Source organism: Mus caroli, chromosome 3 (assembly GCF_900094665.2).
Source record: "Mus caroli chromosome 3, CAROLI_EIJ_v1.1, whole genome shotgun sequence".
Taxonomy (NCBI): domain Eukaryota; kingdom Metazoa; phylum Chordata; class Mammalia; order Rodentia; family Muridae; genus Mus; species Mus caroli.
Genome location: NC_034572.1, coordinates 10,081,612 through 10,103,322, shown reverse-complemented (window position 1 = coordinate 10,103,322; position 21,711 = coordinate 10,081,612). Strand labels below are relative to the sequence as shown.

The 21,711-nt window shown below is 40.8% G+C and overlaps 1 protein-coding gene across 1 annotated transcript; it reads right to left on the bottom strand.

Annotated features, from left to right (window-relative positions):
• Positions 1-449: 449 nt before the first annotated feature.
• On the bottom strand, positions 450-21,711 carry Ca13 (carbonic anhydrase 13). The gene is made up of 7 exons (XM_021158314.1): positions 21,621-21,711; positions 18,218-18,415; positions 12,715-12,833; positions 7,929-8,024; positions 6,614-6,676; positions 5,832-5,987; positions 450-1,401 (listed from the first exon to the last, which is right to left on the bottom strand). The coding sequence occupies exons 1-7, from the start codon at positions 21,655-21,657 to the stop codon at positions 1,282-1,284; spliced, it is 789 nt and encodes a 262-aa protein (XP_021013973.1). The 5' UTR covers positions 21,658-21,711; the 3' UTR covers positions 450-1,281.

Genomic DNA, 21,711 nt, shown 5'->3' with positions numbered 1-21,711 from the left:
AAAGTTATTCTATTAAGAAGAATATGAAGAAAGTTTTCAGTAATTAACTTTAAATTTAGAAGATGAGAGAGATCTGAAACAAATTATTAAACTTAAGAAACCCAGGGACACAGTCTCACAAAACTACCAAAAGTATAACAAATATTCAAGTCTTAAGTGTGGTTATTGAGTTAATGATAGAATCACCTTATAATGGCAAAGCAATACGTAATAAAAAAATATTAAAAATTTAAAAAAAAGAAACAATCCAAAAAAAAAATAATAATGGCAAAAAAAAAAGGAATGTGGTGCCTGTCTTCCTTCACTGAATACAAAAGAAAACCTCTCCGGATAGAATAGTCTAAAGTTAGTAACAAATGGCATCTTATAAAATCATGAAACAGCTTAACTAACGTACAAATGGGAAATAAGCTCTTCCTAGAAAATGCACTGAATGGCTTAGGCATTTATGCACGACTTGGTTCATCTTTGTAATGGGTGACAGAAAAAACAACAGATATAGGATAGTGTCCCACTCTGTTATAACCCAGGGCAAATGTAGGAACCTGTTCACCAGCTCTGGGCAGTTCTGCTGCAGTGGTATCGTATACATTGCTGGTCTGAATCACGTTAATATCATGAGCCACACACTATGTCATCACCCTGGTAGTCATTAACATCCTTGGGTGAGTATATTACATGGAATAGTGTCTTAAAAAGCTGTTCTTAGCCTGAGGAGTTCTTCACTAAAACTGTAGGTTACTTTAATCACAGGAGTAGCCACCTTACTCTACCCTAATCTGGGTGTGCTTTGTCTTATATGCTATATTACAGTACATAAATGAGAATCTGAGAAAATGTATTAAAGGAAATATATACTCTTGATTAATCAGAAAAATATCAAGACTGTAAGAACTGCTTGTTTAGGAATAATACCAGCTGAAAGTGAATTTAAAGTTTTTATCAAACACTATTTAGAATGGGATAGGCTCAACCGAAGCCCACAATAAAGTTTAGTACAGTCTGAGGTTTGTAAGGCTGACATTATTGTCAGGAAGGCTGAAGCAGGTATACTTTGTGATTTTAATTACATCCCATATTTAGCAATTGGACATACATTGGGGCAAATCTAGGAGTGATGGGCTAAGTTATTTCAGACTTCTGGTTTTCTCTGTGGTGCCAGAGGTGCTGGACAAGTGGAATCCACAAACATGAAATTCTCAGAAAACCATTATTGGAATGTCTGAGTTCCGGTGTATTTGCTATCTCCATGTTCCAATTGCGTTGGCCCACTGGTGACTGCTAATAGAAAGATGCTCTCACTCTGCGGCCCTTCAAGGGCTGTGGTGGACGGTGATTGCTTAACAGAAAAGCCGCACTCTCTCCCTCAGCTGTGCACAAGAGGCTTCGGAATCTGGCCAGCTGTGGACAATTAGAGGAGAATTAATTTACCACAGAAAGTCACACCAATCTTAATGAACTTGGTGGAAAAGATGAAAGAGTTACAGTCTTTACTCTTCCAGCAGCTAAAACTAATGCACTGTAAAAATGCTAAGTTATAGGTCACAGATCATAAAGAATTGTTCTGTTAGATTCGCTTTGCCATATAAATAACAATGAATCCAAAATTAAGTATATAAACATTCTTCACTTGAGGATCAAAGTTTTAAAAGTATGTTGTGCTCTGAACAGTACAAACTGGGATTTGCAGAACTGTTTTCTATACACCTCCTCTCTACAACATACATCTGACATATTTTATTACAAAAATGTGCTTAAATATACCTCATTTTTGCTATCTCCTTTTTCTACATAATATACTATAAACATCTTTGCATATCAATAAATATAACTTTATACACTACTTTAGTTGCTGCAAATCACTATTCACATAGTCTGGTATAATTTTGATTTCTAATACTCTAGTAATTTGGGGAAATTCAGTATTGTTTAATAAGATTGAGCAAGGTCTACAGTGATAAAGATTGGATAAATTCTCTAAAAGCATACATATGCTGCATATTAGAACAAGGTCTGTTGTTTCTTTTGAGTTTGCAGTGTTTCCACAGAGAGAAATTAGTAAACTGTTAGGTTGAGAGCCTTTATTCTCTATGAATTTTAAGTCCCCTAACCTCAGGCCATATCAGTTAGGCTTCTATCCTTCTTCATTTCCTGTACAGTATCAGATAAGAGGGAGGCAGAGGAGAAAGCGGTTGTCACCATTAATACAGCACTTTACAACCATGGCCTGTGGATGCAGAATCTGATTATTGTTTTCAAAAATGAGAATCTGTCATGTCTTTTCACAGAGCCCACACATGGGAATGAGGAGACAAATGATCACAAGTTATGAATTAGTCATTTTAAATAGAGTAGATCATTGTGGCTGAAAACAGAGAGGACGAATGAGGAAGAACTCATGGTGAAATCCAGCAACAGAGGCTAAAGTAACCCTGGTCATGACTCCAGTCCATGTGATGGTCCTGGGAATGCAGCTGCTCAGAAGACACCGCTCCCACAGACACACAACCAAAAACACACACACAAACAGATTCCGCGGAAGCTTGTCATAAATCCCTACCTCTGTATCACCCATGCAGAACTGCATCTTTCTATAGAACTTTCTTCTGCTAGCTTGCACATTTGCTAAGAGCCCTAAGCCTTAGCACTGTCCCCGTTGCCCGGCCCAGCCAGGGAGGACACGCCCAGCCCCGCTGAGGTTAGTTTCTCTTGGCTTCATGACCTCCCTGGCTGGCTCGGATACCTTATCCCTCACGTAGGCACAGGCTCATTCAGGCAGGAAACGTGCCCCCTTCCCACCACGGCTGACTCAGCACCCACCCCTTCTTGGCAGGTTCATCTCAGTAAAGCCTGGAGGCTGAGCAAAGTGTGACCTGCTTTGCTGGTTTCCTGGGCCCAACAACTAAGATCTTCATTTCCTTGAATAGCAACTCCAGTAAGATAAAATCTTTTTTTTTGCAAAGTCCTCTAAGTAATTTTGTGTCATACTTGTCTCAAGCATCATTAAGAACTGGATGCCAAAGTTGAGTACTAATAAAATAAGCTCTCTTCTAGAACACAGAGATCCAGGCACTGTGCTTAAGTCCTTTACACTGCGTTATTTAATCTAATTCCCCAAATGACTACAATGTGCAAGTATGTGGTGATCAGATGTGGGAGAAAGAAACATGGAGCAACTTGAGCATTATGGAGAGAGATGGAACTGGAGATGCAAGGGCAGAGAAGAGTAGCCTGTTGGGAGGGCCAGCCCTGTCATCTGGGGCCATGGTGAGGTCCCAGCCTTATGTGCTACTGAGGGGCATGTCTGAGTCCACTAGACTTCTAGCAGGTACATAACTGACCCTGTCCCTCACTGTATGCTGTGTTCTCAAGAGCTGGCCCCATCTCTCACTGGAGGCAACACTTAGGAAATCGGGCCCTCCACCTCATGCAGGCAGCACAGTGGAGCTGGCCCTGAGAGCAGGGTGTGAGTAGTCAGCCCCAAGGGCACAAGTGTGGATAGCTGACCCTGTCACTATTCTGCCGTGAAACAGCACAGGCTAATAGGTGATATCCCCCTGCCCACCACCACCACCACCTCTGGCAGTTGGCAAAGCTACCCAAAGGATTATGAGCTCAGGAGATCCAACCCTGCCCCTCACCTGCTGCAGCACTGGGGAAAGCAGGCACTGCACAACAGAGCTGACCCTGGTGGTGGAGGTGCAGGCGAGCCAGCCCTAAGAGTGAAAACTCGGAGAGCTGGCCCATCTGCCATTCGGTGATGGCATGGATACGGTGATAATACCCTCCCCCCCTCTTGTCCCTCATAACCTGCAATAGTCAGAAGAGCAGACCTGAGGACTTGAGAGCAGGAAAGCTAGCCCTGCCCACTATAGCATTCGGGAGAGTAGGCCGGGCACCTTGACTGGGCAGCACAGTGGAGCTGGCTCTGGAGGCATAGGTGCTGGTGCCTGGTTCCAAGGCATGAAAGCAGGAGAGGTGACTCTTGCCAATGGCAGCGTTGAGTGGCCTAACCTTAGTAGTGCTGGAGAGTTCACCCTGGTGGTGCAAATAAGGGGAGGCCTGCACACTGAGCGGCTCTGTTCCTACCCTGGCAAAAATCCAGGTCTCTGGTTAGCCCACCCCAAAAATCTGTATCGTCTATGAACATTTGAGATTCATCAAAAGGCCTCCTGTTTCCAAGCTGCAGGATCTCCATGACACAGGCAACTGCAGAATAACCAGGAGGAGCCTGGTGAGGATTCAGTAGTGATGGTGTCACTGAAACCAGAGACCTTGAACCAAACTAATGACTCATGGGGGTCCAGCAGGGTGGGGCGGGGGGGGAGGTTATAAGGTGAAGGGCAGCAATGAGGGGACAGAGATGTCAAAAACTGGGGTGCATGATGTGAATCAATTTAAAAAGAAAGAAAGAAGAAAAGAAAAAAACATGTCAGGGCTGGGACAATGGCTCAGATTTGGTAAAGGCACTTACTGCACAGCTATGATGAAATGTGTTCAATCCCTATAACACACAAACAGGTAAAAGGAGAGAACCAACTCCACAAAGCTGTCCTTTGATATCCACATGCACAGTGGGGCATATATACACCCCCATACATTCACTCACTCACACACACACATATACACACTCACCATATACATAGAGACCCACACAGACACCTCTCTCTCTCTCTCTCTCTCTCTCTCTCTCTCTCTCTCTCTCTCTCACACACACACACACATACACACACTTACCAACAATCACCATATACATAGAGACCCACACAGACACGTCTCTCTCTCTCTCTCACACACACACACACACACACACACACACACACATAGGATAATAAAAACAAGTAAAATTTTTACAGAATTAAATGTTTTAAAAATGAATGGAACTAGAAAATATTCTGAGTGAGGTAACTCAGACCCAAAAGCACTTGCATGACATGTACTCACTAACATGTGGATATTAGCCAAAAAAATGTACAGAATATCAATATACAGTCCACATAACTCAAAAAGGTCAACAAGCAGAAGGGCCCAAGTGACAATGCCTCAATCCCACTTGGGAGGGAGGGAGAAGATAGCAATCACAAGGGGGGAGGGAGAGGGGGAGGGTTTGAGAGGGAAAGGGGATGGGGTGGGGGGTTGCTAGAGGGGAACATAATATAGTATTGGGTGGGGGAAAAGGACTGAAGCCCTGAGGGCCAGCAGAAAGAATGGAAACAGGCAACCTCAGGAAATAGGATGTTGGGGGGACTCCCCAAAAAGTACCAGAGACCTGATTTACTTGATGAGAAACTGATGAGGTGAGAAACTCTCAGGACTCAAAGGGGGGTACCTTAGATGAAATGCCTGACAGTGGGGAGAGGAAACTTATAGAGCCCATGTCCAGCAGAAAGACATGGCACCAAGTGAGGGATGAGGTTGCCATCCCACACTCAAACTCCCCTATGGGGTTGTAAACCACTTAAAGTTTAAGCATCTAACACTTCTGAGCAGTGATTCAGTCAGAGCAATTTAAAAAGGGATCAAATCCATGTGACTCCAATGGTGGCAGACCTGTCGTCCCAGTGCCTGGGGGTCTACAGCAGAAAGATCCCACTTTCAAGGCTAACCTAGGCTACATAGAAAGATCTGATAGAAAGAAAGAAAAAACAAAGGAAGGAGGGAAAGTCGAAAAGGAGGGAGAGGACATGAACCTTATCTAGTCTAACCATTCACCTAATTAATGAAAGAAAATGTCAGACTCCAAAATATGGCAGAAATAAAAACAGTGTTTTAAAAATGACGTAGAAGTTTCGTCTGATAACAGCACAATTAACTTGGCAGAATGAGCATACCTGTTGAGAGCTGATACTTATAGGTTGTTTTAAAACAATCCACGTGACACTCTCAAGAAGAGGTGGAACCGTCAGAGAACCAGGGTATGTCCAGTAGTCCCAAGATGATGGAAGCAAACATAGTGGGTCAAAATTTGTGAACCGTGTTTGTTTACCCTGGAAAAACAAAGAGAATTGCTACAGATTACAAATCAGACAGACAGACAGACAGACAGACGCACGCACATTCACTGTATAATTACTATCATCCATTAATATTTTAGTAAAACAAATTTCTGTTTTAACTCAAAAAAGAACAGATAAAGTTGTGAATTCTATAGACTTATATATAGAAGGACAATGGAGTGAGATATGATGGCATATACCTATAATCCCAGGAGTCAACAGGCAGAGGCAGGGGTCATGAGTTCAAGGCTCAGCCTGGGCTCCAGAAGGAGTAACAGGCTAGTGTGAAATATGGAGAGAGATCCCAGGTCAAGAAAAAAACAGAATCTTATTTTACATAAGTAGTCTTTTAAGTAAGTCATAATTTTCTTCTTTTTTTATAAAATTATTATGTTAGTACTTAAATCTGCATAGACTTATTGGTGATTACTATAGATAATATCAGGCTCTTCACAACTCTGAAAAGGTACGTGGCAATAAATTATTTCTGCAATCTGGGTCTGGTAAGTTAAAACTTGCTTCAAATAATGCATGATATGGTATGTCTACTGTGTAAGTGCTCAAAATTCAGGAAAGTAGAAAAATATTGGTCATTAACAAACAGTAATTAATTTTACCTTTTCCTTTATGGAATCCAAAATGTCCGTGATCTTTTGCAGTTGAGGATTGTGTTCCCCAATCTAAAAGTGTAAAGTTTCAAAACAGACATAATTACAGGAGTAAACAAGCAACAAGCATTTCATTTCAATCCTTACGTTTTCATTATTTTCTAAAAGCCAGAGTCAGCTCAAAGCCTACAGTGAATGTAGAACAAGGTTCTCCTCTACCTGACAGATTGATTGTGCCAGAAGAGTCTGAACAAGGTAGCATCATGGGAATAGACTGCACTGTAGGTTAGTTCCAAAGCTGATAGTGATAGCTTCACATGTTTCAGACATGCATGTGTGTATATGTGTATGAGTTTATGTGGAAGCTCAAGGAGAACATAAGAGGGTGTCAGATTCTCTGGAGCTGGAGTTACAAGCACTGGCAAGCAATCTGGCTAGGGTCTGAACTCTGGTATCCTGGAAAAGCAGCAAGCACTCTTAATTGCTGAGCCATGTTTAAGACTCAGGTTAACGTGAAAGAAACCCTGCTTAGGGAAGTCACTATTAAACCAGCTGTGACATTCAGAACCAGACTGACTGAGCTGCCCTCAACTCTTACATGAAATTTTAGATCTCCTACTTGCAGCCTCAAGTTTCTTAAAGTTCCAAATCAAGGTGTTCCACCCTGAAAAGCATATGCATTGTAAATACACAAATACATACAATTTATGCCTTTCATTCATAGGAACATTTTCAGTCTCCCGAAAGGTTTAAAACCCCATAAAAGTCAAGCATCTTCTCCCGCCATTCCTGGATCCTATTGCTAGCACCCAGATTTCAAGGGTAAAATCCTGGCTGCCTCTGCTTGGCACACCATTCCCAGTCTCTGCCCCTCAGCGCCACTCCTGTTCCACAAGTTACAACATCACACAGATTATGAGGCATGGAAACAGTGCACGCCCTGTAAGGAACTGTTCCCCAGCATGATGACAGAACTTGCTGATCACACCAGGATTTCTGAGATGATTTGCCAACATGGTCAAACAAGTGCCACAAGAACCATGAAACTGAATGCTCCTTTGTGCTAGCTCTCCATGTAGAAGTCAGGAACCAGAAGCCCTTAGGTTTCTTCTTGGGGTCTCATCTGTTCCTTCTGCTGCTTTCTTGCTGGTTTGGCAGTTGCTACTCACATAGTCAACTGGCAATTCAGAAAAAAGTGACCCTTTCCCTAAACTATTATGGAACTTTTTAGTGTTCACTTCAAGAGGAAAGTGCTATATTCAGATCTAGTTTGCTATTTAAAACTAGTTAAATGGCTATTTAAAATCAAACAGTGGGTTCTCACCTGTAGAAATACTCCCAGGACAGCCAGCCCATCCGACTCATGAGCTGCCTCTACAAAGCTCGGGTATTTGTCTGAATTCCAGTGGACAACATGGAGCTGAAAAGAAAACATATAACATAGTTCAAACATCTGTATAAGCATGACAAAAATTAGAAATGCTACTAAGTATTGCTGTAACTGTCTGATGCTGAATGATAAAGTGCATAGGGAATCCTTCATCCAGACACTGACTTTATTCCCCCTAATCTACTCTTATATGAAATGAGACCAGAGGGTTATGGGCTACTAGTAGCTGTGACTCAGATACCAGTTGCCCACAGAACCCACCTAGGTGCTTGGGCTCTACAGGAAGTCAACTTCCTATAAAGTAACAGAGGAGGGTAACAGGGTTTCACTTGAAACTGACCTGCTAGATGTTCCTCATTGCAGTCTCTCACTTTTGTGGCTGGGGAATTTGCATCCCCTTATGATAAACTAGTTTAGATCTAGTCATATGCTTTTATTATTAGATCATTTGTACTACTGAATGATAATTGCATATGGTAAATGTGTATTAGTTTGTTTTTATGTGCAATGTTCTGATGTAGGGGTACATCATTCCCATGGTCATACTGAGCTGACTCGCATAGGCAGTTTACATTTTCTACCTTACATGAATAGACTCAGATCTTTTGCCAAGAACAAGATATGATTGCTGTCAAAAAGTCAAAGGTGTCCAAGCAAGAAAAGAGGCAGCTGGTGCTCACGCAAGCAGAAATTTGCAAAACCCAAAGAAAGCCTTCTTGTTAGACCCCATGAGCACTAGAGTATCCCAAACACAGAGGAATACAAGAGAAGGCTGAGTAACCACACTGACTACCAGTTCAGTTCCGCTTGAAAGAAAGACAGAGAAGCCAAAGGGCAATATGTCAGGCCTAGAGGATTTAGTTCCTATCGTAAATGCTGCAGGCGGGGCCATGTTGTAACAAGCAAAGATAGCAGGGACCACCTCAGATAAGAATCCTTATGGATCTGATTGGCAATTGAAAAAGGGACACGGGGCTGGTGAGATGGCTCAGCGGGTAAGAGCACCCGACTGCTCTTCCAAAGGTCCTTAGTTTGAATCCCAGCAACCACATGGTGGCTCACAACCATCCATAACGAGATCTGACTCCCTCTTCTGGAGTGTCTGAAGACAGCTACAGTGTACTTACATATAATAAATAAATAAATCTTTGAAAAAAAAAAAGAAAAAGAAAAAGGGACACTCATTCAGCCTTCATGCTCTATTTCCCCTCAGTCACAGAGATGATCTAGTATGTACAAATAAATACTTTTATCTCTATCCTTCAAAATCTTACTCCACATCTTATAGGCAATGAATATGAAGAGTTTCTGGTTAGATAAGAATTATCACAGATAGTCAACTATAAAACTATAAAATAGTGCAACAACCATGTATAATCAAGGGATACGAAGTGATATCCAGACAGAAACATACAAAGGTGGGTTCTGTATCATGTTGGTGTGAGATAGTTGGGGGAGGAAAGAACCCTGAAAACATGATGACAAAACAAGGTTCCCATGGCTCAGGAGAGATAAAGAACGTTCCACTGTGGGGATGGGCCAGGGAGAGCGCTCAAGTTGTTCCAAATGGCTCTGTGCCAGTTACAACAACTCCTTAAATAGCTCTCTTAGTGAGAAATGGCATCAATGGGTCAGGAACACAACTGGCTATGAAATGAGTATATAAATACAGAGAAGGAAGTCTTCTGAAGTAAGAAGTAGACATCCTTCTATTGGCTAAGTAATAACTGTTTGAAATATGACGAGAAACCAGAACAAGAAAATCTGTTTTTAAAAAATCCCTCTTCTCTCCCACATAGCCTTAGGAGAAATTGGTATCACTTTTATATATTGGTGTTTTTTGCATTAAAAGTAAACAAATTAACAAACTCATACTTCTTGACTAACAGGAACATTGAGTCAGATGAATGACTGGAAACTGGCCCTCACAATAATCAGAATAAGATTCTTCCCACCCGGAGTAGTAGCACACATCTGTAACTCCAACATTTGAGCATCAGCAGATACAGGTATATTCTTACAAAATTTAGGTCACCCTTATCTATACAATGAGTCTCAGACCATCCAGAGCAACATTGTGAGACTCTGTTTAAGAACAAAACATATGCCGGGGCCTAGCAAACACAGGAGTGGATGCTCACAGTCAGCTATTGGATGTATCACAGGGCTCCCAATGGAGAGGCTAGAGAAAGTACCCAAGGAGCTAAAGGGATCTGCAACCCTATTGTTGGAACAACATGATGTACTAACCAGTACCCCGGAGCTCTTGTCTCTAGCTGCATATGTATCGAAAGATGGCCTAGTCGGCCATCAATGGAAAGAGAGGCCCATTGGACTTGCAAACTTTATATGCCCCAATATAGGGGAATGCCAGGGCCAAAAGAATGGGAATGGGTGGGTAGGGAAGTGGGGGGCGCTATGGGGGACTTTTGGGATAGCATTGGAAATGTAATTGAGGAAAATATGTAATAAAAAATATTAAAAATTAAAAAAAAGAACAAAACAGAATTTTTTTCCTTTTTGGTGAAGTTCTTTATAAATAATTGTATTATTTCACCTAAGCATTTTTAAGCTGAATGCTTGTGACATTCAAAATATGCTGCCAATTACTATGACAAAAATCTATCACGAGTGTGGATATCTGATTTATGCATCTCCTGTATTTATATATTAGCTTTTCATCTGTTCTGAGATAATTAACTTACAAAAAGAAATGGCTCTGAGTTTGAAAGTTCTCAGTATATGCCTCTGACTTTTTGGTCAATGGCAAAGTAGCATATCACAGTTGCAGTGCCTGGGAGACTGAATACCTCATCAGCAGGAAGTAAAAAGGTCCCATGATGGGGCAAGATCCTACCACCCCATCGGAAGCACATGGGAATGACCTAAGGTCTTCCTCTGAGGCCACTCCTCTCAAAGTTCATCAGCCTCGCAGCAATACTCCGCTGGAGAAGCCTTTGATACATGGGACCTAACATACAGCAATGATAGACAAACCATCACAAATACAGTTTTCAATATGGACTACTAGCCTAGTCTTTATATTTGCATACATATATTTGTACTGGTTACTTTCTGTTGCTATGATAAAGCACCATGACTTCCTCTTTAAAATCCTGGTTCGTATACACAGCTTGCTGGAGCTCAGCATCCTTGGTATAGGCAAGTCCCGTTGATATGGCCTGCCAAGTATGTATTGGATCTCTCCAGTGTCTTCACATTCCTGCCCAAATCACCATCACTGCTCACCTCAACTCTTCCATAGTCATCTACCTTGTCTCCCTCCTTTAACATCTGACCCATAGTGGCCTGTGCTCTCCACTTGGCAATCAGATATGTTTTAGATAACAGAAAGCAGAGCAGGGCTTTGCTCTGCAGGACAACGTCCACGCCTCTTTCTCTCTTACCAGTACCATTCCTATACAGAAAAGCTTTTCTCTCTGTGAGCAAGCTGAACTCATTCCTACTGCATAGCATTTTCCCTTACTAGTTTCTTTCCCTGGAAGGGCACTCCGAGTCTAGATTTTTCTCACAGATCCACCACTACCGCTGCTGCCAGAGAGTGGACTGCCCATCACTTTCCCCTCTCTCTCTCCTGAGAACAGGGCAGGTACTGCAATAAAAAACACTTAGATAAAACTGAAATAACTGGCCAAAAGGACATGTTGGATGGCAACCTCAAAGGTCAGGTACATATCAGAGTAGAAAAGAAGTTCCATTTGCTGGATTTTCTGAACAACAGAACTATTCTATGTATCAAACCTCATCTCAGAAACTGCCAGAAGATGAAGACAGTATGTAAGTCCAGGTAACGCTCCGTCTTGTAGAAAGAAATCACATGCCAGGACTGTTTCACTCAAAGAGTTTTCACTGAGATGTGGCTTTCATTTTTGGGTAAAGTTCGGCGCTACTTAATGGTATTAAAATGAGGTATATCACAGTCTGCTTTCACACAGAGGATTAGACTAAGCCGAGTACTCCTAATGAATGAAAGGGGTACCTTGTCAGCAAAGAGCAAGCATGACACTGACCATTGTTTGTGCTGCTTCTCAGTGTTGTGAATACTGCACAGAGTTGCCTTAGAAACCTGCAAATGAAATCTGGAGTTTGTGCCCTTACAGTTTATCCAAGTGCCACTGCTGTCATGTATAGAATGTGAGCTTTATTTATTTCTGATTATTTGTCTGGACCAAATACACACAAAGCTAACATAATGCAAATGTTTCTCTCCTCTCTGACCTTTCAGAAAATCCAACAGATAAAGGTTCACGTAACAAAATATGGGTTGTATAAACTCATCATAATGTTTCATAGCTGGATAAATAACGTAATGGTTTCCAGTCTCTGATTTCCATCCCACGCCCTCCAACAAGTACTTCTCATTATTTTTTGGTGTTAGTGTCATTTGACTTTATTTGATCAGGTAGAATCTTGTCATCTATCCTAGGCTGCTGGCCTGGGAGTCCTGATCCTCCTGTCTCTGCCTCCCAAATGCTGGGATCCCAGGCATCTTACAGCATGTTAAGCTCAGTCTACTCATCTTAAATATATAATACATACTAAGCTTTGGGGTTTGGTTTAAGGCTATGAAAGGCCCTGTTTGAAGCTTTCCTGCTGAGCTAATGAAGCTGTCCCTACAGTGGGATGCCTGAGTAGCTGAGGCTCTGCTGGGGCTATGGAAGGCATCCCGTATTGATTAGGCAGTGTATGCGTGGCTTACCTCTGCAGCATACCTCACTCCGTCTACCACATGCTCAGAGCCATGATCATCTGCTGACCCCCAGTGCAGATGGAACTGCCGCAACCTGTAGTTCCCAGTGAGAGGACCTCCACGCAGAACTAAATCCAACACATTTTAAAGAGTTATGAAATGAATAAATAAATCACATTATACATCCCATCAAAACCCAGAAATTCACCCTGAACCACTCAGGACATTCCTGTCCTTACAGATGTGCCATTCATTTTGCCAACAGGGACACAACTTCATATATACAAAGAGTAAAAAGGAACTAGAGACCGCCATTAAATACTTGGAAAATCACAACGCACCCTCAGATGGCAAAGAGAAAAGATTCGAATTCTACAAACTGAAAATCCACCCTGTTTAACTGGGGGCAAGCCAGAGTTTCTGAGTAAGAAATTGAAATAAAAAAAACAAAAACAAAAACAGTTCAGTGTTAGCATGGGAGAGCCAAAGAGATTGTATGGTCAGAAACAGGCTCTGCAGGGTGGTCTTAGACAAACTCTACCTTCTAAGCTGCCACTTGGACATCTAACCACAGGAGCGAGGGATGTGGCCTCCCTAAGACTGCTGTGAAAATAGAAGAAACAACAGCACTGGGCATGTGATACCCATTCCTACCATGGCATGATTGTTGCTATCACCATAAAAACTGGCACGACTTCTGTCCTTAGACTCTTTGTGAATTTATTTGTGAAGAAATTAAAGTATTTTTTTAAACTCCAAGATGTCTTTTTTACTTTGGTGAAGTATATTTCAGTGTTTTCCCTCAGCAAATATTATGTCTAAGTTTATAGTAATAAAATTATGTCACAAGTACATAAAAACACTTTAATATAAAATAGTCCTAAACTACGCATGGTAGCGCACACCTATAATCTTGGCACCCTGGCCAGTGACTTTGGGCTATCCTGTGCAAAAAAAAAAAAAAAAAAAAAAGAAAAAGAAAGGAAGGAAGGAAGGGAATGAGGGAGGAAAGAAAGGGAAAAGAATGAAGGTAAACTATTTCTGCCTAATTCCATTGTCTGCTGAAGAGGCAGGAATGGAAAGGAAACATTGTATGCTGGCTGAATATGCGTAATAGTAACTAAACTCCAGCATACCCCAGAATTGTGTAAGAAAAGGAGACACAGACTTAATAACAGATATTTAAATTACTCTTCAGAGTCTTAAATTTCAAGACGTATCCACCTTATATACGAAAGATTTCTTTATAATACATAAAGGTGGGGTAGGAGAGATGACTCAGCAGTTAAGCATGCTTGCAGCTCTTCCAGAGGACCAAGTTCAGTTCTCAGCACCCATATCAGACCCATATCAGATGGTACATACACACACACATACACACACAAATATTTTCAAAATCATGATAGCAAAGTCCGGCTATTTTCAAAGCTCTGTGAACAGTGAAAAAGAGGAGACCACCATTGAGGTCAGTCTGCAGGCTTCCTCTTGTATTACTGTGTGAAATAGACAGGGTACTGTTACTCCTTCTCCTTGTACTAGGATGCAAGTATGAAAACAGAGACTGTAATCCTGCTATCACCACCTCCTAGGGTAGTAACTGCCAGAGGAGATGCACAAATACCTGATGAATAAATGGATAAGATACTTGATTAGTCTTTAAACAGTTTCAGCACGATTCCCCTGAATGACGCCAGTAATGTGTTCATTACACAGCCGGCATTGACCCAGGATGGAATGGCGGCTAAAGGAAAGTAGTCAAGGGCTCTATTGTGCTTTTCTTCTTGCTGTTGCATAACAAAATCTGAGCTGGGCGAAAAGTCATTCCCTTGCAGATAGAAAGGAGATTAGAGAGCTTGAGTAATCAATGTGGAATTGACTTTGGGAGGAGACTCAGGCTTGTTGGCTCTGGAGAAAGAAAGTGATACAAAAATCACACATTGTTAGGGAGGCATCCAAGAATAATGGCAGTAGAGGTCACTCTTAAAGTTAGGTTAGCAGGCTTTGTCTGGCTAAGCAGCATGGATTATTTTACAGGTTACATATTCAGTCTGCACAGGTCAGTATTTCAGTGAGTTTAGAATAAGCAAATGCCTAATTGTGAAAAAGACTATTGAAGGATTCTCTCGAAAAATCAGGTCAGGAAAAAGTGAGCTTAAAAACATCTAGGTTTCTAAGGGTCTGCAATAAACAGCTAATCTGTGGATTTCTTTTTGGTTAGACGGACTGGCTCATGACTCTCCCTCTTCAGCCTCATTGTCAGGACTTGCCCATCAATGGAGTCATGTGAGAAGTCTGAGCACTTGTGAGAAAACTCCAAGAAAACAAGACAAGAGACTAGTGCCCTCAGTTTCCTCAAAAGCACAAAATTGTTCTTGAAATTTGTTTTTGTGCTTCTTGCAGATGTAGTGGATAGGAGCGAGTTTACTTTAGATTACTCGTTATTGCCAGCTGCTGTGATCCTCTCTGTGCCTGTATGGAAAAACATGCTTTTCCAAGGGAGGCTTGCACCCCACGTGTCGTGTGGCTTGCCCTTGTAATCACGTGCTTTACTCACCTGACTCTCCTCAGCGTCAGAGTAAGCATTCTATGACGCTCTGAATAAAGTTAGCTATTTCATGAGACTTTTGTCTGCCTCATTTATCCACTCCATTCTCCCAGGTCCTACTGCCTCTAGAGCGGTAAGTACCTCACAAGGGAAGGGACTGCAGATGTGCTCCACAGTAGTAGGCAACAATTCTTAATTTTAATGAAAGTGATTTTGTGTTTTCACATGACCAATTTTTACATTACTTTCCATCACAGATCAGTAAATAATTAATCATTGTGTCCATTTTATTCTTCAAAACAAGTAATGATCTCTCCAAACTCATACCTACTTTTATTTCCTTTCACTTAGAATTTCCAAAAAGTAAACTCTTTCAAATAAAACACTAAAGTAACACGTCAAGAGATGCCACCTTGCAGTGAAAATGCAGTGCCGGAAGTTCTGGGTGGAGCCATCCCAGACCACCAGGAACCAGGGTCAGGTGAAATTATGTGAGATGAGTCTAGAGTATCCCCATCTTGTCTCCCCTCAAGAGCCCCTTCTATATTTAGTGAATAGTCTTCCTAAAGGATTTTGTGCCTAGATGTCACCTTTCAATGTACTATTAACGTTCTGAAGAGTGAATGCCTCCATAATTAGCCAAGGTGCAGGTGTGCATTGGCCCAGCCATGCAAAACCCTCAAGGACCATGATGGCAATTTTGTGGTGTGTTCACTGATAAAATTCACAGTTAATTTTTGGTCAGGAATAGCTCCTTGGAGCTGGGGAGGTGGCTCAGTAAGAGCAGTGCTGTTAAAGCATGTGGGCTGGGAGTGGTGGCGCCCACCTTTAATCCAGCCAGCCTGGATTTCACAGGGTAACTGACTCAGAACAAACAAGCAACAAAAATAAAAACCATCTAGATGTGGCCTCGAGGCCAGTAGCCCCAGTGCTGTGGGCAGGGTGAGGAGAGGAGAATTTCTAGGGCTTCCAGGCTACCAGCCTGGATCCAGGTTCAGTGAGGAACTCTGTCTCGAAGGAGTTAAAGAGTGGAGGGAAGAGAAAGGGAGGGAGGGGAAGGGGCAGGAGATACAGGGAAATGAGGGCATAGGGAAAGAGGGAGGAAAAGAATGAGAGACCTAGATTACTACAGAACAAATTAAATTAGAGGTTTTTTCCCCCCAATAAAAATACTAACATTCATAAAGAAAATGTTTTTGAAGAATAATGTCAACACTTTAATATTTGATGTGAGTAGCATTAGACCTTTTATGTTTGAAATATTATAAAAGTATCCTGTAACAAATGTGAGTGCTAGCAACTTAATATTTAGAAGCTTTGGGCTGCTTTTCCAAACTATTTTGTACACTACATATACATCTACTAACAGACTCACAAAATTGAAAGCCTGAAGGAAATTAAGTTAAATACATCTAATAAGGCAGGTTTTCTCTCTGCTTCACAGAAAAAGAAACGTCATTGATTTCTCTTTATTTATTTTGCACAGGCCTAGAGAAATATTTCAGTGTGGTTATCTGACAAATGTGAAGAAGAGATCTATATACACTTACAATTTTTACTAACAACAATGCTTTTATAAAAGCAGGATCTTATGACATCAAATATAAGTTCATGAAGAAAATGATTAAATCATATAAATTCTTAATGGGGAGCCCATGACATGACTGGGGGCGGGGGGAGAGTATTGCCAGGCAGACCTAATAACCTGAGTCCCATCCCTAGAACCTACACTAAGCCCCATAAATTTACTGGCTAGATGCTTGCAAACACACAATGGACAAGAAAAGCTTTCACATATTTTCATTCAGCTACATTTTTTAAATTGGCAGCAGATAGGCTCAAAGAGTATTCCAGTATTCAAATATTTATTTTAAGTAAACAGTATTTTATTTTCCCTTTAGGTAATAGACTGAGAAAGTGAATTAAAATTTTAATTTGTGAGTCCACCTTTCCATTGTGAAAGATATGACCCATGAACAAGTTAAATTTATTTTTTATTACAACTAATGAAACATATAAATAAGGATAGATGTTTTAAATACTTCTTTTTTCAATTAAATATCTACTTTTCTTCCTTCTTAAGTGTCCATTATTATGATGATAATGTATACATTATGATAAAAGAGGGGCTGATATATTTCATTTATTAACAAGAGCCATGCATTTTAATGAAAAATATGCATGAAATATTTTGAATAGGAAAAATTTTTAGAGTAATATAGTATCAGCCTAAATATAACATAAGAGGAAAATGTAAAATAATATGGTGTGCATGTGTATATACGTGTGGCTTCAAATTTAAATCCTGAAAAAGAATGTATTGCTGCTAACATAATTATAATCTGTAGGGACAGCCTTAATTTTTAGCCTACATTTCTGTGTGTCTTGTTTTCTACACATACATATTATGACTGCACGCACAAAAAAAAAGATTTAAAAAGCAAATATCTTATCAACTTTACATTTACAATAATTAGCAATGTAGTTATGACTAAACAATTTCCAAAAACAGCACTAGAGAAATGGCTTAGCAGTTAAGATTAAGAGTATTTTGTGTTTTGTACAGCGGACCTAGGTTTGATTCCCAGTACCCACACTGGGCTTACAGCCACCATAACCTTAGACAGCCACACAGTACACATTCATACAGATAAAAGTAAACAAATCTAAAGAAACGTTAAAGTTTTCATGAAAAGACCAAAATTATTTATGAAAAACTATTAAACTTCAATATTTACATCATTAAGTAATAATAACCTAAAACCAATTTTAAAATATCACCCAGCATACTTTTTTCTACAAATTTTCTCTATTATTTCATGGTAATATTATCTTAAGTTTCAAATACATAACATTTGAATTCACATGATAAATATGGTTCAATTTTGAAATTTACAGAGTGAAAAACAGGAGAGTAAATCTAACCATCCAAAGTCTTACAACAACGAATAAACAAACAGAGCCAACCTGATTTGTCCTCCGTGTCGTCAAAGTCAACGTTGAAGGAATGGCCACTATTGCTGATGATTTTAGCTGAGGCAGGATCATACTTGATACTGAGAGGTCGGAGTGAGGAGTCGTATTTCACTTCTTTGGTTTTAATCTCAATTGGAGACTGCTGATCACCATCAGCAATAGGGAACAATTCATTCCAGTGAACAGGACCTGAAATTGAGAGGACCAAAAGGAGAGGACTAAGTAAGTTCTTCATTCAGCCAATTAAAACCGGTAACAGCAGGCTGGGGACTCGACTTCATGGATAAAGCAAGTGCAGCACGAATGTGAAGGTGAGAGCTTGGATCCTCATTATCCAGATGAATGCCAGGTGGGTGTGGCAGCTCACTTGAAGTCCAGCATTTAGGAGGAGACTCAAGGTGTTCAACGTTAGCTGGCTAGTTAGATTAAGCCTGAATCTCTGACCTCCAGGTTCAGAGAGAAACAATTAAGAAGGTGGTAGAGAACAGAGGGGGAAGACAACCAAGGTCCATCTGGCTTCCGCACACAATAAAACACCCATACCCACAACCACATCATCCACATCATGGGGAAAATTAAAAATTAGTAAAAGTACGATCCTCAGGACTCGGGTCCTGTTTTAACCATGACTAGTGTCTTGTGGTTATGGAAAGCACCGTATTTGCTTTAAATTGTTTTCAGAATTAAAATGTGCGTTATAGGTGAAAGAATATTTACATTTCATACAGTGCTTCTCAAAGTTACCCACCTACCAAACAAGAACAGAGGTACAATTCATTGTTGCAAACAAAGAAATTTCATCTCGAAACCAAGAATGTTCCTTGGCTGCTCTAGAGGCCAAGAAGTTTAAGCAGAGGAAGAGCTGTTAAGCATCGAAACGGGCAGTCATTCCACAGACGCTGCCTGCTATTTCTGCTAGTAGTTATAGCACTGACGGATAGCCTCTGATGCCCCTCAGCTCAGCTCAGCTAACCTGAGGTACCTGTTATATGCAACTCATCTACTCAACACACACACACACACACACACACAAATCTTACACAGAGACTAATTCAAACAAAATGGCTATGCCCTGTCAAAAAATATAACATTGTTGCTCACATTGGTTTCTGGAAAAAAGCCACACCATGAACAAATGACAATATACCCTGCTTCATAGGTATCCTGTGATACTATGGATCATGGCGATTTTGCATTTAAAATCCTCAGAAGACACTGTAGAATTATGAGATAATTTCTCTTGTCTTGCTGTGTGTACTCTTTCTGCTTATAATTTTGTCTTATTTAATATAGAAAATCTTTCTGTCATGACCACCACATATGAGTTATTCTATCTAATGAGCACCAGATTTCAACCATGCAGTGCAGGAGTCACAACATGCAAACAGTTTTGCAACAGGTAAGGGGCTGCTTTCTCTTCCTAAGCCCTTCCGTCATCAATCCCTAACACTTCTCAACCAGGCCTGTTCTTAGAGAAGTCAAATCTACCCAAAATAAAGCCACTTGGATGGATAGCCAATTTTATCTATTCGCTTGCAGTATTGGGCCTCTTAAATAGACCCGCCTTTGTATGCTTCCTAGCACACTGGACTTTAAATTCACTTAACCATGGTTCTTAAGTGAAAGGTACATGCCTCAGTGGCTTGAGGAATTTTTGAATATCCATAGTGTTATATGATGTTTGGTGATGTCACACGGCCTAAACCTATAAAATGATCAGAGGTTAGAGGAAGAAGAAACAAACTGCTTAGGAACAGGCACCCTGTCCAGTCCAGAGCTCCACTTCCCATTCCATTTTATCACTGCCAGGCTCAGCTTAAGTTCTTTCCAGCTGTTCAGTCACTGTACTTTCAATGACTAAACAAGAAAAAGAAAAAGAAAAAAAAATGCTTGGTCAGGACCCAGTACATCCCAACCGAATTCTTCCAACATAATCTCATAATCTAACTTCAAGGTGTGGTCCTCTGAAAACCACTGTTTCTGAGAGAGAAGAATGGTTCTACAACTCCTAGCTAGAATGTAAACTGGGGACTGGAGAGAAGGCTCAGCAGTTAAGAGCACTTGATACTCTTTCTGAGCACCTGGGTTCAATTTCCCCGCCCACATGGAGGCTAAAGCCAGCAGCAGTCCTTGGTGATCTAATGCCCTCTTCTAACTTCCACAACATACAAGTCAAAAACTCATAAACATATTTTTTTAAAAAAAGAATAAATCTTTTTTAAGATTTAAAAAATGAGCAAGATGTAAAACAACTCCTCATTATAATGCCCTTTCTAAGTTGAATTTTTAAATTTTCTGGCGAATTTTATTGTCTACCTATTAGGGTGCAATCAGTACCTAGGCTAACACAACCTTCTCCCTAACCACAGAGAGGGTACCACTACTGGCACCTAATAACTGCCAAATAACAACAATCAAAATGATTTCAGAGACAAAAATGAAATGTGTAAAGATTGTCTTTCAAACACACAAACTAGAAGGTAATGAAACGTAAGATTGCTATTTTGGCTTAAGAAATTCATCTAAACTATAAATGTCATTCATAAAAATCTAAACTTCATCTGATGTCATTTTAAAAATAACATTAATGTCATCACGACCTCAAATAAGCTGCAATAAGAAACGAGTTTTTTTCCATCCAAGGAAAGAGGATGACCACAAGTTCTGTCCAGGCTAAGCTACAGAGTAAGATTCGTCTCAAAACACAAAAAAGGGGAAAATAAAATAAAAGAAAGGAAAACTTTCCGTAAACTTTCATAAAATGTACTATAGAATATTATCCAATAATGTATATGCTAATTTAAGTTTTTGATATTATTATCCACAAACTACATTTTGAAGACTATCACTGCTTTCCCAGTTTTTCTTTGCAATTCTTTTGAGTAATTAATTGAAGCAATCAGTTCAAAAGATAAACAAGAAGAATGTCTTATCCCTAACACTCTTAGGCGATGAAGAAAAGTTGCCATGCTTATCAATAAATACATTTAACACCATATTATAATTTCTATAATCGTCTGCTAAACCTTGGTCTCTGAAAGGATGGGTATGGTAGGAAAGTAAGACTGAAGAACAAGCCCCAAGTAAACTTCAAGTCAGTATGCAAATTACAAGTTACCAAGATTGCTTCAACAGCGCCTGGAAGGCGTCCCGTGACTTAGTGATCAGCGCGCTCTCGCCGCTCAGTTGTCCTTGTTTCCTTACAAATGTGTCATCTGACTTCTGACCTCTTAAGCTTTCTCGGGACAGCGGTGAGCTTTTCCAGTGAAGGTGAAGGAATACCGCCGTCCACTCTGGAGAGAGTTGGCGGGGAGCAGGCCCTGACCCCCAACCCCGCACGGGGCTCAGAGCTCCCTCAAGCCCCCATCAGCCCCCTCTGGAAGCCCGCGCTCACCGTTGTGCTCGCCGTACCCCCAGCTCAGCCTCGCCATGGTCCTCGATGGAGAGCCTGTGGCAGGGACACTGTGGACCTGTGGCAGGACGCC